At 33.4% G+C, this 16614-nt stretch overlaps 1 protein-coding gene across 1 annotated transcript in view; it reads right to left on the reverse strand.

Moving 5' to 3' along the window:
• LOC137647003 (alpha-1-inhibitor 3-like) overlaps nucleotides 1-16614 on the reverse strand; it is a 99913-nt gene that overhangs the window by 4409 nt on the left and 78890 nt on the right. The window contains exons 11-22 of the mRNA XM_068380110.1: nucleotides 15549-15723; nucleotides 15261-15434; nucleotides 14118-14182; nucleotides 13087-13147; nucleotides 10955-11189; nucleotides 8265-8493; nucleotides 6304-6527; nucleotides 5784-5866; nucleotides 5303-5424; nucleotides 4817-4967; nucleotides 4546-4679; nucleotides 2353-2457 (exon numbers count right to left, since the gene is read on the reverse strand). Of these exons, the coding sequence (XP_068236211.1) occupies nucleotides 2353-2457; nucleotides 4546-4679; nucleotides 4817-4967; nucleotides 5303-5424; nucleotides 5784-5866; nucleotides 6304-6527; nucleotides 8265-8493; nucleotides 10955-11189; nucleotides 13087-13147; nucleotides 14118-14182; nucleotides 15261-15434; nucleotides 15549-15723 (1758 nt within the window). The remainder of the gene's footprint in view (nucleotides 1-2352; nucleotides 2458-4545; nucleotides 4680-4816; nucleotides 4968-5302; nucleotides 5425-5783; nucleotides 5867-6303; nucleotides 6528-8264; nucleotides 8494-10954; nucleotides 11190-13086; nucleotides 13148-14117; nucleotides 14183-15260; nucleotides 15435-15548; nucleotides 15724-16614) is intronic.

A 16614-nucleotide genomic window follows, 5' to 3' on the forward strand; every position in this document is an offset into this window, starting at 1 on the left:
TATATATATATATATATATATATATATATATACACATATATATCCAGTATATGCATGTATATATGTAAATATATATATATATATATATATATATATATATATATATATATATATATATATATATATATATATACAGTATATGTATGTATATATATATAGATATATATATATATTTATAAATATATATACACAGTATATGTATACACACACACACACACACATATATATATATATATATATATATATATATATATATATATATATATATATATATATATATATTCATAATAGGATTGAGGGAATAAACTAAATTCTTTATAACCAAAGAAAATCAGTCATGAAATAATGTTTTAAAACCTCTCTCAAATCTATCCTAAAACCTTTATTATTATTATTATTATTATTATTATTATTATTATTATTATTATTATCAATTAAGCTACAACCCTGGTTGGAAAAGTAAGATGTGATAAGACCAAGGATCCAACAGGGAAAAATAGCCCAATGAGGAAAGGAAATAAGGAAATAAGTAAATGATATAAAAGTAATGAACAATTAAAATAAAATATCTAAAAACTATAACAACATCAACACAGATATTTCACATTTAACCTATAAAAAGACTTATGTCAGTCAGTTCAACATAAAAACATTTTCTGCAAGTTTGAACTTTTGAAGTTCCACTGATTCAACTACCCGATTAGGAAGGTCATTCCACAACTTGGTCACAGCTGGAATAAAACATCTAGAATACTGTGTAGTCTTGAACCTCATGATGAAGAGAGCCTGACTATTAGAATTAACTGCAATTATTAGTATTACGAACAGGATGGAACTGTCCGGGAAGATCTAAATGTAAAGGATGGTCAGAATTATAAAAGATCTTATACAACATGCATAATGAACTAAATGAACGATGGTGCCAGAGATTAATATCTAGATCAGGAATAAGAAATTTAATAGACCGTAAGTTCCTGTCCAACAATTTAAGATGAAAATCAGCAGCCGGAGACCAGACAGGAGAACAATACTCGAAACTAGGTAGAATGAGAGAATAGATTGATCACCGAAAATCTTAAAAGACTTTCTTAATAAGCCAATTTTTTGGGGCAGTTGAAGAAGACACAGACCTAATGTGTTTCTCGAAAGTAAATTTGCTGTCGAGAATCACACCTAAAATATTGAAAGATACAGAGTTAAAGAAACATTATCAATGATGAGATCCAGATGTTGAGGAACCACTGTTCTTGACTTACAATCATACTTTGAGTTTTGTTATGATTCAGCGTCATACCCCCTAATTTGCACCATGTACCAATGCTAGCTAGATCTCTGTTAAGGGATTCACCAACCACAGATCTACATTCAGGAGAATGAATTGATGCAAAGAGAGTAGCATCATCAGCATAGGCAAGAAGCTTGTTTTCTATGCCAAACCACATGTCATGTGTATATAATATGAAAAGTAATGGGCTGAGAACACTACCCTGAGGAACACCAGATATTGCATTCCTATATTCACTGTGGCTCCCATTAACAACAACTCTTTGAGATCTATTTCTTAAGAATTCAATAATGATGCTAAGAAACGACCCACCCACTCCCAACTGTTTGAGTTTGAAAACAAGGACCTCATGATTAACACGGTCAGAGCCAGCACTAAAATCAAGGCCAATCATACAAACTTCCTGACTATAATCAAGGGTTTTCTGTGTAGCATTGGAGATTGTAAGAAAGGCATCACATGCTCCAAGGCCTTTACGAAAACCAAATTGCAAACTAGGGAACAGATGATTACCTTCAGCAAACCTATTAAAGAGGCATTTTTCCAAAAGACTTTCAAAACTTTAGATAATATGGGAGTTATGGAAATTGGACGGTAATCAGCTGGACTTGAGTACCACAAACACATTTACATAATGGAGTAACTTTACCAATTCTCCAACAAGTGCTAAAAGCTCCTCTTCTTGCTAACTTGCGCAAAATCACAGATAACTTTGGAGCTAAGAAATCTGCAATCTTCATAAAAAAAAACAAAGGAAAAATACCATTTGGGTCTACACCTCTATAATCATCAAGGCCTATCAAGGGAGTTTTAATTTCAAAATAATGAGCATGTATTGGCTGGTTATGCTACTGATTCTGCCCATGAGCTGCAGCCAGTTCATTGTCCATAGATAAATTCTTAATGAAATGGATTGAAGTAGTCACATCCTCAAATCGGTTATTCTTAACTTTCAAATCGAAAGGGATTCTTCATCTATCTGGCACTAGCAAAAAAAAAAAAAAAAAAAATTGCTGATAACCTTATTATTATAGGAAAATGTAACCCTTATACATGGTTTGTCTTACCTGCATTCCTTTATGAAAAACTTTACCAACAGACAAAAAGCATCCATCTTCATCTTGTTGATTTTGTAACCATCGTCTTGTTTCATTTAAATCAGCTTTGTCAACCTGTGCATACAAAAGAACAATTTAAATGATCACCATCTTACAATAAATTGCTCAGGTTAAACGTCATCAATATACTGTTTTCTATGACTAAAGAGCTTATTCTATAAACTATTCCTCTCCTTATCTTGATTTTTACATTTTTTTTAGTCATTTCAACTTTATTGAGTTACAAAATTTAATCTGCCAGTCTCTGAGGCTGTAGGAAATCTCCTCAGCCACCAAACGCATAAATGACTAATTTCATAGACATCCTATAAGCTCAAATATGAGATAAATTAGTTTTCCATATACACATAACTGACCAGATTTATTGGCATCAATGCCACCTGATTGACTTAACCATACTTAAAGCTTTTCATTTTTTCATAACTAAAACTCCATTATTTAATAATAGATTGTCTTATTCTTATCTCTTAAATATCTGAGAGGAACTTTTCCTTTTGCTCAGGAGAGAAATATCTCTCCTTTGGAATCCGAACTTCTGTTGGCGCTCCCCAGTTTTGAAATTCTAAAAAAAAAAAAAAAAAAAAAAAAATGTCATTTTAATGGCACCAGAAAAGGCTATGGCCATGCATTTTCGAGCCCTAAGTCATAGGTCTGCCTTTCATGTTCGTTTCCATGCTTTTGTTATTGATTCGTACAAAATGCTTCCCTGTTTAGTAACTATAAATCTGGAGTTTGTATTTCTCTTTAGTTAACCTTATGCATATGGTACACATTTCGAATTCTATCAAGAGATAATTAGAAATGAACCGCAGAGAAAAAAAAAATAATCAAATCAAGGAAAAGATTGGAGAAATTTCATCAAACTAGAATTGCAATTTTGTTTATACATGATAAGTCTAATGAGGTTTAGAGTCTGTTCTCAAGACAAAGCGGTCTCCATTACCTGGGTATGATTTTCAAGCTTACATAATGCCAATTGAATTAATTCAATCAATATCTATCTTAAACTCTTCTGAAAATTACAGATCTTCCATATCACACTGAGTAAGATTAGAAAGACCCATGTTTTTGGGGGACATAATTCAACTAGATTCCAGTAACATATGTGAAATCACCTTCTATAAAAATTGCATGTGAAGGCACCTTTGGTACACCAAATTCCTTCCGATGTTTACTGCAGGCAGGCTTATTTGATATCAAACTAGGCATAGTAAACAAAATCAGGGACACTTTGACAAATTCCCTCCTCATGAAGTTTTCTTCAGACAGTTTGGTTTGAGTTTATAGAAGAGTCTTATCTTTATTATAGGAACCAGAATTAACCCAATCCTGCTTTTCCCGTTATTTAAAGCAATTCAAAGCCTGCCTGGTATCCAGGGTAGAAACTCTGTAGATAAATTCTGGTGCTCTGTCTCTCATTCGTATTCAAGTTATGTTCATTCTTCGCCATCAAAATCATATGAATTTGATGACAATCAAATAAAAAATCTGCAATTGTATGAATTGTATGCTCACTTTTCTCCTGAGGGTTGACATCCTCAGTGCAAAAAATAAGATGTTTAGTTCAGCAGCATTGAATATTTGAAATGCATTGGTAGTCATCTATGGATAACCTTTCACTACTTAAATTTCAGAATCATACCGTTTGTTGATCAAATTTAACTGATAATGCAACTCATATAATCCTGATCTGGTTATATAACAAATAGTTTGGCTTAGATTTTCAAACATTAGTGGCCCAATGAGTGGTCAACATGTCTTGCATCTTTGAGGTGCTCAAGTCGTAAGATGGCTAATACAAAATATCTATGATATTGAGAAAATATTTTGTTTTGATGTTTTTTTTTTGTGTGTGTGCGTATTGTCATTATCGCTCTCCTATTGCACTGATAGCCTGTCTATGCCTGTATCTACCAGGATTGCTCTGTTTGAATTTTTGTTCCTTCTTTCACTGAAACTGTTGAATGTTATTATAAAAGCTCGGTGTCTATCAAAATAAAGTCAGTTACGTTTACAAGAGTATCTCAAATAAAACTAAGCTGCTCGCCTGCACACCATGCAGTCCATTTATACAAAAAAAAAAAACATTTTGATAAACTTGTAAGTTGTAAATACCATGAAATCAACGCATTGGATACTCACTAGTATGTAAGGCTGTGCTTGAGCAAATGACTTGAGTACAAAGGCTGTAAGCCAAGTAGAACCTGAGTCATCAGCACTACCAAAGGCACTGAATGCTCCGTTGGGATGTCGATATAGGAGTTCTCTTCGATAACCTGAAAAATAGATTGGTGATACAATTGATACATTCCTCATCGCCTTCACTCTGTCTTCATATTCACATATCGATTTTTCACAGAATTTATTGATTTATCATTCATTTACATTTTACGATTCTAAAAGTTAAGATCACCTGTTCTCATGAATTTTCTTAATTTTTCTGATGCTTCTGGAGTATTTTGTTGTGTGACATCTAAATACTTCATGATGAAGATGTTAGGAACAAAATTCACCATGTTCTGTTCTCCACATCCGTATGGCATGCGGATGAGACTCCCTAAATTCTGGAGTAATAACAAAGGCTTAAACATTCATGAAAAGCAATGACACCATGCTGTTAAAATATAGGTGTTTGTACCAGTTTTTTTTCTCTCTTTCAGTATCTATCTGTTTTGATGGTACATAACTACAAGAGTATTTACGTACTTTCTATCATAGAAAAGTATATTTCATGAAAATTAAACTCTCGCTCTGTAAAGTAAAACTGGAACATCAGTTCAAAGTTGATAAGCACACTTTATAATTCAAAGTACAATGAACAACTAAAATTTCATAAAAAAAACTATTGGAGATATGTAAAATCGTAATCAGTTTACAGACAAGAAAAGCACCAACTAACCTCAAGGGAAAGCGCCAAAAGGTCTCCTACGGCAGTAACCCAACCTCTGTCTGAGCCTTCAACTATTACAGGTGGGGCGCTTACCTCCCATACCTCAAATCCATCATCACCAGCCTCAAAATCTAAAGGATATGTTATAAGATGAATATTACACATCACAAGGAACACAGCAGCATATCTTTGAAAAGATATCTATAAAAACATATTTAATGATTTACAAACAATGCTTGATAACAAATTCCTATAATCTCAAAGTATTACACAAAAAAAGGTTACAGTATATTGAGGAAAAAAATGAAAGTTTGTATTCCAACAGCTTTGCTGATTATGGCGATACCCAAACCCTTTGAACACTTTAAGGTATCCCGACATACAATTAAATATTTGCCATATCGAGTTTTAAAAGTTGATACAAAATAGGTTTATAATTCTTAATACAGCAATATTAGAAGAACAAGGCACAAAAACTATGTTTATTCACCTTCAGAACAAATGTATTTTGTCCAACTTTTCTCTCTTGGGTAACCTTCAGCTTCAACTTTGATAGGTCTGATTATGGTGTCCCTGATAAAGTAAAAAAAAAAAAAAGGAATTTTCAAAAACATCGCAAAAAAAATATTATTGACAATCAAACTAACAGGACATTTTGATTCTTTTATCTTTCCTTTTCGTAACAATTTGCCAAACTGGAAACTATTTAATTTACCTATTTCTTGTTTTCATTTTTACTTATTAAGAGATGAAAAACTAAATTTGTTTATAAGAAAAATATGATATTCAAACTTTACAAAAATTTTGTCTGGCCCAATGAAGAATATTAATTGATTAATCTCATATCATGAACAAAAGAAAAATCCTCTTGCCTATGGTATTCTATCTAAATTAAATTTTCGATTATAGAAGAATAAATTCAGCTTGAAAAAGGCGAATAAAAAACGGAAAATGAATCTCGATTATGCAAGTTACTATTAATTTATATTCAGGATATTATTTGTACTTGCCTTTTACTAACTGACTTATCGTCAGTATTGCAGCCGTCAGAGTTGTCATAGTCGATAAAGGCTGTTACAGTGAGATTGACGTCACCCAGAGACAATAAATCGATCTTAACAGTTACAACATCTTTGTCTTGAGCAGCCAAACATGTAGTTCTTTGGCCTTTAACTTCTTCAGTTGGTTCGTCAACTATCAAATACTCTGAACTTTCTTCCAGTCTTATGGTAATCTGGAAATTAAAATCAAATGATATCTATTTACCAAAGCTCGTCCCCTACTTTTGGGGGTAGCCGACATAACAAAAAAGAACAAAAGCGGACTTTTCCTCTCTTTACTCCTCCCAGCCTGACGAGGGATTCAGCCGAGTTTGGTTGGTACTGCTAGGGTGCCACAGCTCATCCTCCCCCATTATCTACCACAAATGAAGCTTTATATGCTGAATCCCCTATTGCTGCTACCTCAGCGGTCACTAAGGCCACCGGAGGAAGCAGCAGGGCCTACTGGAACTGCGTCACAATTGTTCGCCATTCATTCCTATTTCTAGCACTTGCTTTTGCCTCTCTCGCATCTATCCTCCTATCACCTAGAGCTTTCTTCACTCCATCCATCCACCCAAAACTGGCCTTCTTCTTGTACTTCTCCCATCAACTCTTGCATTCATCACCTTCTTCAGCAGACAGCCATTTTCCATTCTCTCAACATGGCCAAACAACCTCAACACATTCATATCCACTCTAGCTGCTAAATCCTTTCTTAAGCCCGTTTTCACACTCACTACTTCGTTCCTAGCACTATATACTCGAGATACACCTGCCATACTCCTCAGGCACTTCATCTCGAACATATTCAATATCTGTCTTTCCGTCACTTTTATTTACCACAATTTTGATTCATACATCATAGTTGGTACAATCACTTTCTCAAACAGAACTCTCTTTACATTCATACCTAACTCTCTTATTCTTTGCCACTCCCTTCACTGGCCTCAACACTTTACATCCTTCATTCACTCACTGATGTACATCTGCTTCCGTTCCACCATTTGCAGCAGCAACAGACCACAAGTATTTAAACTGATCTACTTATTCAAGTAACTCTCCATTCAACATGACATTCAACCAAACACCACCCTCCCTTCTCGTACACCTCGTAACGTTACTCTTACCCACATTAACTCCCAACTACATACTCTCACACACCTTTCGACCCAGCTTCTCATCCAAGTCCGCAATCAATACAATATCATCTGCAAACAACTGATTTACTTTCCATTTATGATCACTCTCGTCTATCAATTTCAATCTTTGACCACCAAGCACTCGAGAATTCACCTCTCTCACAATTCCTTCAAAAAACCAATTTAACAAGCATGGAAACATCTCACATCCTGTCTCAGCCCCACTCTCACTGGATACCACCCGCTTACTTCATTTTCTATCCTAACACACGCTTTACTGCCTATATAGAAACTCTTCACTGCTTGCAACAACCTTCCACCAATTCCATATAACCACATCACATTCACATTGCCTTCCTATTAACTCTATCATAAGCTTTATCCTTTTTCTAAAATGGCATAGATGTAAATTATAAAACGATTCTCTAACTTGTAGGAGTATTTTTTCTAAGTCTGTATCACAACTGCAAGGTAATCATTCTAGATTTAGACATTATTACTCTAGAATCTACTTCATACTTACCTCTTACCACATATTTACGTGAATACAGGAAAAATGTATAATATTCATCTCAAAATTAAAGCTAAAAACAATTTCACATTATCATCTGAAATAGCACCTCTAGTTGAATAACCATTAAGAAAAGAAGTTGATCTTAGAAACCTATGAGTTGATGAAAATTCGTTTATAAAAGGAAGATATAATGATATTACTATGTAATTAAAAAAAACATTCTGGCATAATCTTCACTGTATACTATTATTAATATTTGTAATAATCAATTTTACTGGTAAAGTTTGCTTGAGATAATTGAAGACTGAAATCTTGACGGGAAGGATTTCGCCTCTCTTGACGGATGGTGGGAGGGTGAGGTCAACGAAGAATGGTAAGAAGGATGTAATTGAAGATTCTTGTGAAACTCCGATGCCTTCATTAGGAAGGACACAGACAGCACTCCCAACCCATTCAGTTATGGTGTCTGGCACAGTAACTGTTCGATTGTAAACTCCAGTTGACCTGAAAATACAATGGTCATAGATATAATGTTTACGCTTACCACCAACCCAGTGTAACATTTCATCATTTCATATTCCTTGCATGAGGTAACAGGTCTTTTAAAATTCATAATCCTTACGAAAGATTATAGCTTCCCGAATGGATTTTATATTGAAATTATAAAAAAGAAAAAAAAAACCTCTAAGCAGATTGCTCTATAAAGTAAATGTAACTACTTCATTTGTTTTAGATAAAGAAAAAAATCCATAACACAGGAAAGGCTAGATTTTATGGAATATCTCCAGTTTTGACTGGATTTTGTGCATATAAAGTCTGACAGAACATTATCCGATGGAAAGCGATAAAAATGGAGTAGTAATCAAGGTTCACTAATTCGACCAACATGTTATAAAAGTTGATCGTTCTAGTGAATCATTTTACGCAATTTAATATTCCCACAGAAAAAAAAAAAAAAACGTATTCGTTGAAATGCGTAAGGTCACATGAACCTTATAGGATGAACTATGCTTTCGCGGTGCCCCCTATTTTGACCATTAAAATGTGTGGCAATGTCAACAAATGTTCCAAAAACACTTGGTCAGAAAGCATTGTTCTACTTACGGTGACACCTAACTCAAAAGTGAACAATTATTTTCAACCTTGCTTGGCTTCCTCACCTGGAGCCCTGGCTGATCCTATATCCAAAATTCCACAATCACATGGGAAAGCCAACCTTAATAACAGCCACTTATTGAAAATGGATATTGAACCTGCATATCCTGCCAAATGAAGAAGTCAGCAAAACCAATGAGAATCCTTGCAAAGCACAGGAACCATGCAGGCTAACTCGATTCATTATCATTATCAGTGTACAAAACCCGTTAAAAATGACTGCTGCATATTTAGATATGCATACACACATATTCAACCTTTCCCACCCCATCCCCTTTACTAACTACAACTCCTCTTACCAGGGTATGGATACTTCCTCTCCCCCCTACCTGAGGGACAGAGTGAGGTCAGTGGCTATAAGTATTGTTGCTGAGTGTCTGAAAAAATATTATATATATACCGTATTTCCCGTGTGATAAGACGCTACAAGTGGTAAGACGCACCCTTAAATTAGCAAATCATTTTTGGAAAAAAAAAAAATGAGATTTTACAATTCCTAGCAGCAATTCCTAGTCCGAGACTTTAGTGAGATTTTGTCTAGCACTGTAAATTTTCGTATTTTAGGTATATTGGCAAATGCTTGAGTTAATATTACTTAGTTGAACACCAGTTATCCCAATTTATTTACATATCAATAGAAGAAACCACTGAAATCAGTCGTAGTTGCCTCAACAAACAAAGCATAATATGAATTTTTTTTTTTTATTACATATTAATGATAATTGGTGGTTTATACTTTATGTCTGTTGAGTGAGTATATGTAAATGATTAGTTGGGTGTTTGAGGGTTTTCAGACTTTCCTATACAAATTTTTCTTAGTGTTAAGACGCAGGGTGATTTTGGGGGTCATTTTTCAGGAAAAAAGGTGCGTCTTATGACACGGGAAATACGGTATATGTATATATATATATATATATATATATATATATATATATATATATATATATATATATATATATATATATATATATATATATATATATATATATATATATATATATATATATATATATATATATATATATATATATATATATATATATATATATATATATATAGTAAACAGAGAGTGCGTGGCATTCCCATTAATTTTTTTTTTGTCTATTGAGTAATATATGAATATATTTTGATTTTGCTGATGAATACAATGACTTAGTCCTGGTGATCAGTTTTTTGACAACCACTGAACGACATAATAGAATGCAATATGAGCTACTTTATATTTTGGGGGTGGGGGAGGAGATAGAGTGTTATGACATCACATATTGTTTCAGGTCTTGTATGATGCTGTATGTTGGTAATATTTCTAAATTTAATTAATGAAAACCATTGTTTGGATAAAAAGACATAATTTCTGGTTATTATTATGCAAGAAGAGAGGGCGTTACCTACCTCTCTCCTACCTGCCAACAGCTAACTTCCATAAAGCCATGTTTTCACAACTGTTTCTAATTCGCGTAGAATATTACGTATATCTTAAAGGTCTCAAGATTATATTGTTGTTGAAAATATAAATTAGTTTATGAATGGACAATTTGACAGTTATTTACATTTTCAACAAAATCATTTGTTGAAAAATCCTTTACAACCAACCATCGCCAAACACTTTTCAAGCTGTTAGTATCAACATAAAATAAATCTAAGTTGTCAAAATAGTTCGGTAAATTTGCAACTTCTGAACAACTTAGACTTTGCACAATGATTACCACACGCTTTTATAGTATATATTTGGAGTAGCAAGTTATACATTATCCTTCCAAAACATAAAATAAGAAATGATCAGAAATTAAGTCTATCGGAAAATACTTACGGAACAACAACAACATCCCAAAGCCATGTTTCAGGGAAATCAGTCCTTATAGATTCGTCCTCACCACTGGAAAACGCAGACTCCTTTTCAAATATATTCTCAGCAACAGGTGCACCAAAGCCCACTGGTGATGCAAAGCCACCAGCACCACCAGAACCACCAGAACCAGATACACCAGTGCCGCTGAAACTACCAAGATCAGGCAATGTAGTCGAATAGACCGGACGATATCCCTCTGAAATGAAAAATAAAATTCTTTCACAAAATTCATAATTAAAATACCTAAATGCTGTTAAGGATGCGCGATTTCAAATTAGAACCAAAAACTGTAGGTAGTCCAAGTAAATTTTTCATGGAATTTTATGTGCTTCAATGTTCATTGCCAAGTGTTGTGGTATCCTAATAATTGAAAAAAAAAAATATTACCAAATTTAAGCATACATAAAAATTCATTCATTAATATAATATAATACTTATTATATTTGTAACATTAGATTTGAGCATCAACTGATTTCTATTATTTTTCTTTTTGGTATGGAAACAAGATGATATAAGAAAATGAGAATATAACTGATGAACATTAATTTTCCTTCAAAGGCCTTATTATCATTTTTACTGAAATGAAAAATCTATATCTGTCTATCAAAATATCGACAGAAGGTCCTTAACTTACAAACATTCGGAGATACAAACACAAATGCAACTGAAATCATAAATTTCAGGTATTGTATCAATTGTCTGTATACTACATTAAGAAAAAGAAATACTGTAATAAAACAATATATCATTTAATACAGTAAACAAAACAACATTTGCAATAACCTGATATTTATTTCATATGAAACAGGTCTATTTGTTGACTTTTAAAGCTGGATTTCGTAGGTATGGGAGTCAAGTTAGGTTAGGCCTACCCTAGGCAAAAATGCGAACAAATTCGACTTACAAACAGCTTCTTGAAACCTATCAAGTTTGTATATTGAGGACCTATACATATTGCTACTTATGACTGTCATTCTGACCATACAATACTGTCTTAGCAAGGACATTTTGGATTACTACGAGCCTTGGGGGACCCTACCCAGAGCCTCACCACCTATCCACACATCCTAAATCACTCTGCTCTAAGCAAGGCCTCTCTTTTCCAGATGACCCCGCAAAACCAGAGTGCTACTGTATATAGCACCGCTAATGTGAGGGAGGAAAAGGCAAGAGTAGGTTTTAACAAAGGGGATCAGAGGTTAATGCCAAGTAAGAGAACCTACAAGAAGTTTCCACCATCTGAAGGGTGTATGGTCGAAGGAGGGGTACAAGGTCGGAGGGGAATGCGATCATTTTCCATGCTTCGCAGGTGACACACTTTCTTGCGAGGCCCTCCGTCCGAGAGGTGACCAAGTCTTTCCATCAACGTAAGGATCTACATGAGAACATCACACCCTAGTGCACTTATATTAACCGAGTTCTTAAATTGGCATAAGCATAACTTATGGTATCTCTATTTGAATTAATTTTCTTAAAAAATTAATTTTTGATAGTTGAGTGAAGAATATTTCACAGTTGTATAAAGGACATTAATATTTTAAGCGTAAGGCAATGATAGAGAGGGTGCTCCCATATAGAAGAATATAAAAAAAATCAGTGCACTGTATGTCAGTTAAATCTCCTAACATTTGCAAGTAGCATATTTGTATAAATTTGATTCAACATTCAGGTGGTGGTGAACAAGGAATAAAAATTGTCATATCGTATATGTATGTAGTATTTAAAGTCTTCAGAAAATGAATTGAATGGCTTAAATCTAGCACTGGAATCATTAGATAACCTTTGGTGTAAGTTATAAATTCTAAGCAAAATCCTTTTCTAATCTAGTATATTTACAAAAATAATTGACGGTCTAGTAAATCTGTGATTACTTTAGACAAGAGTCACCGCTAGTCTGGAAAATCTGTAATGACCTTGGTCAAAAAGCAATGCTGGTCTGGAAAATCTGCAATAATCTTTATACCATTTGCATCAAAGGTTTTTCACGTTTTTAGAAACTTAGATTTTTGCTTTTATCTTTATCTTACACAAAAGGAGTAACCTATCTGAAAAAGGCCAAAGCAAAATGTATTTCTTTCATCTCTATCTCTTACCTGCTCTCTCACACGGTCTTGTCTCAACAGTTTGATCAGTGAAGACGTAGACACCAGATTCCTAGAAGGCAAAAAAATATATTTCAACAAAAAATATGGATACTGTATTGGGATAAAATAATCCACATCATCAAGAATAAATTTCCGGTATATTAGAAGAGTAAAATCGCCTATATTGATCATCATTTGGTTACTTAGCTAATACAGTTGGGGATCATCTCTTCTCAAAGAATAATGGAAGCTTTAAAAGATGTGTTCAACATGCAAGCTAAAAGAACAAATGGATAGAGTCAGTGCTGAAGACCAAATAAGGGAACAATACTTAGAGTTTAAGGGCTTAACTTCACTCACATAATTTGTACCACACACTAATTAAGAGACTTGGCAAACCCAATACTATTGGCAACTTATAAGCAATATTTATTTTCAGTGCCAAACACACAAAGTACTTATAAAACACAAAACTAAATGGGTAAAGAACACCAACCAGAAGAATACCTTAAATTATATTCCTGTATTGACTACAATATTCATCAACTTAACATTAAGAAATATTGAACCAACTCCCATCCCTAGAAGTTTGAAAGTACAGCGTCGGCTTTGTGATTAAACAGATTGAAAGTACTGTACAGACCAATCAAACAAACTTCATGACCAAAATCAGTTATTTCTTGATACTGACAGGGTTTGTCAGAAACAATTGAACATCATCAATCAATAAGGTAAAACTTGTTAAAGTACATGATGATGGTCTTTCTTTTAAAAGCCATTATTCTAAAATTGTCTTACCTTCAATAAAGTTTCGTATCTCAAAAACTTACCATTGCTCTGTACTAACAAACTTTGTCACCAGCCCTACACGACTTTATCAAATTCAAATACTTAATTTACCATGGATGCTACTTCAGTCACTTTCAGACAACCTCAAATATTGTTTCAAATATCATCATTCACATGAAAATCATAAAAGTAGGACAACGGCTAAAATTGACTGTTATTGTAAAAAAGAAAAAGTAAAAGAAAAAACTCACATCAAACATCTGAAGGGCATCTACATAGAGGGTGTAGTAGTGATAGTACATAGGCCAGATTTCATCTGTAGATAAACGATAGAAGGATCAATATTTTTAGTAATATGTTAGTTTTAATTTAAAACTTCCACTGTTATTGATGTAGCATACTGTAATAGTATAGGTTATTAATAACATTTAAAACTAATGAACTTAATATGTATGATAACACTTACAGTGACCGATTTCGCTGTAAACATTTGAAAAAAGAATATTCTTCCAGTTTTACTGTACATGCCTTCAGAAGGAAAGGAAATACAGGATTATAATCGCATTATATTGATGAAAACATGAACCATGTGAATAATAGAATACTTGTTAACATTCATAATGGTATAAAAGAAGAAAATGCTAAGACACAAAAAGGATCTGATGCTATTAACTCTAACAAATTATTTCCTATAAAAGAATATTCATATGTGAAGAGAAGGAAAAAAAGAGAAAAAGAAAAAAAATAGCGATAGAAATACCACAAACAAATGAGCATACACGTGGATAAACATCAACGTCAGTCAGAAAAACTTGAAGACTTTCCCTGAAGCCTTTACCTTATGGTGAAACCAAGACTTTTCTCACCTATTCCCTTAAAATTTCACTCACAAAGAGCTAGTGCATTTTACATTGCTATAAACTAATTTCTGATAGTGTTGAATAGTGTTGGAGATTTGTGAGGCTAAAACTAGTGAAAAAGGGTTGGAAAAGAGTAATAGCTAGGCATGTTTAAAAGATAACGATGAGTAAATTTTTGATATAGTGAAGTGGATATTGGGGAACCTTCATCGGCTCATAAATTAGTATTTTATACTACGAAATCCGTTTTGTACTACATAGCTTTGTATCAAAGTTAGTTTGAAAAGTTTTGACAAATGATAAAGACCATATGAGATGTATTTTCAGGTCAAATTAAGTTTTAGTCATAAATTTTTGTCTTACTGAATCTAATTGATTGCTGCATTATAATCATCTTTCCTAATAGTTTTATCATGACCTTATTATGTAGCAGTTGAGAAATGGTGGAGGATATCTAGTTTTTCCATAAAATAGACAAAGAAGCTCAGAGATCATCAAAACATCTAAAATTCTTTTTAATAACTTCGTATTTACCTTGAACAGAACCGGGAAGCTCTTCCTCATGTTTACGTTGGCAGTATGTATAGTCATCAGTTTGGCGATTGCTATAAGTATTGATGCTGAAATCATCAATAAAGTTGAATAAACTTTCCAAAGAAATTCTATCAGATGCTTGAGAGAGTAACATGGTACTTCTGTCCACAACACCTAAGGGATAAAAGAGCACGAGTCAATTAGTGGAAAATTTGTCTCGATATTTTCATAGGAATCATAATATGAATTCACATATGACAAAACTATTCAAAATAGGGATATACTGACCAATTCCACAGACTGAATTTGGCTTGGAGGACAGAGAAACAGAGGTATCCTCCCCTGGTTGAGCTCGTTTGACTTCCCAGTTGATGTCTGCAGAATTCCTTAAACATTTCTCAATTTCAATTTCCCTTGCATCTGAAACCACCTCGCCATCTTCTCTTGTATACCAAGCAAGGACCTGAATAACAAACAGATCTTACAGTGAACTAAAACTCTTATTTTCATAATGAACATTGATGCAATATTTACATTCAAATGGGCATCTTTCATTGCAAGAGTATGCACCAAGAACAAAGATAATGAAGATGAAAACTTAATTATTCTATACAATATCCATTTTCATCAACCAGTATCAACAATATTCTAGAAGTTTTATTTCAGTTGTGACAGATTGTGGAATGATCTTCATAATCAGTTAGTTGAATCGGTGGAGCTTTAGAAGTTTAAACTTGCAGCGAAGACTTCTATGTTGAACACAGTGACATGAGTCTTCATAGTTTATATATGACAGATATAGTTTAGCATTGTTACTGATGTTGAGATATTTCATATTCATTATTCATTACTTTGGATATAGTTTATTTTCTTATTGTCTTTCCTCACTGGGCTATTTTGCCCGTTGGAGCCATTGGGCTTATAGCATCATGCTTTTCCAACTAGGGTTGAAACTCAAGAGGTGGCGAACCCGGGAAAGGAGAGTATTATCAAAGAATCAGATTTAATTGGTTGGTCGTCAGACTTTAACCCTTCTAAATTCTATTGTGAATTTGTGACATTTTGTGGTTGTTGGTTACAATTGTATTTTATAGATCTTTATGGTGATATACAGGTGTTGATTTGCAAAAGAACAGTAATCCCACCTTTCCATAACTGGTTTTATATTGTAGTATTCTACCTTTCTACTTTACTCAGGTATGTCAATTGTGGTTATGTACTGATAAAGTTTCTTAAAATGTAAAGCAAATTAGTTATTCTTGATCCATTTTGATTCAATTTCATTTTACAAGATTGCCTTAGTTTCATTTGTTTTTTATCCTTATATTTTCCCCATGTAGGAACCATGATGATG

The sequence above is a fragment of the Palaemon carinicauda genome, chromosome 9, assembly GCF_036898095.1.
Source record: "Palaemon carinicauda isolate YSFRI2023 chromosome 9, ASM3689809v2, whole genome shotgun sequence".
Classification (NCBI taxonomy): domain Eukaryota; kingdom Metazoa; phylum Arthropoda; class Malacostraca; order Decapoda; family Palaemonidae; genus Palaemon; species Palaemon carinicauda.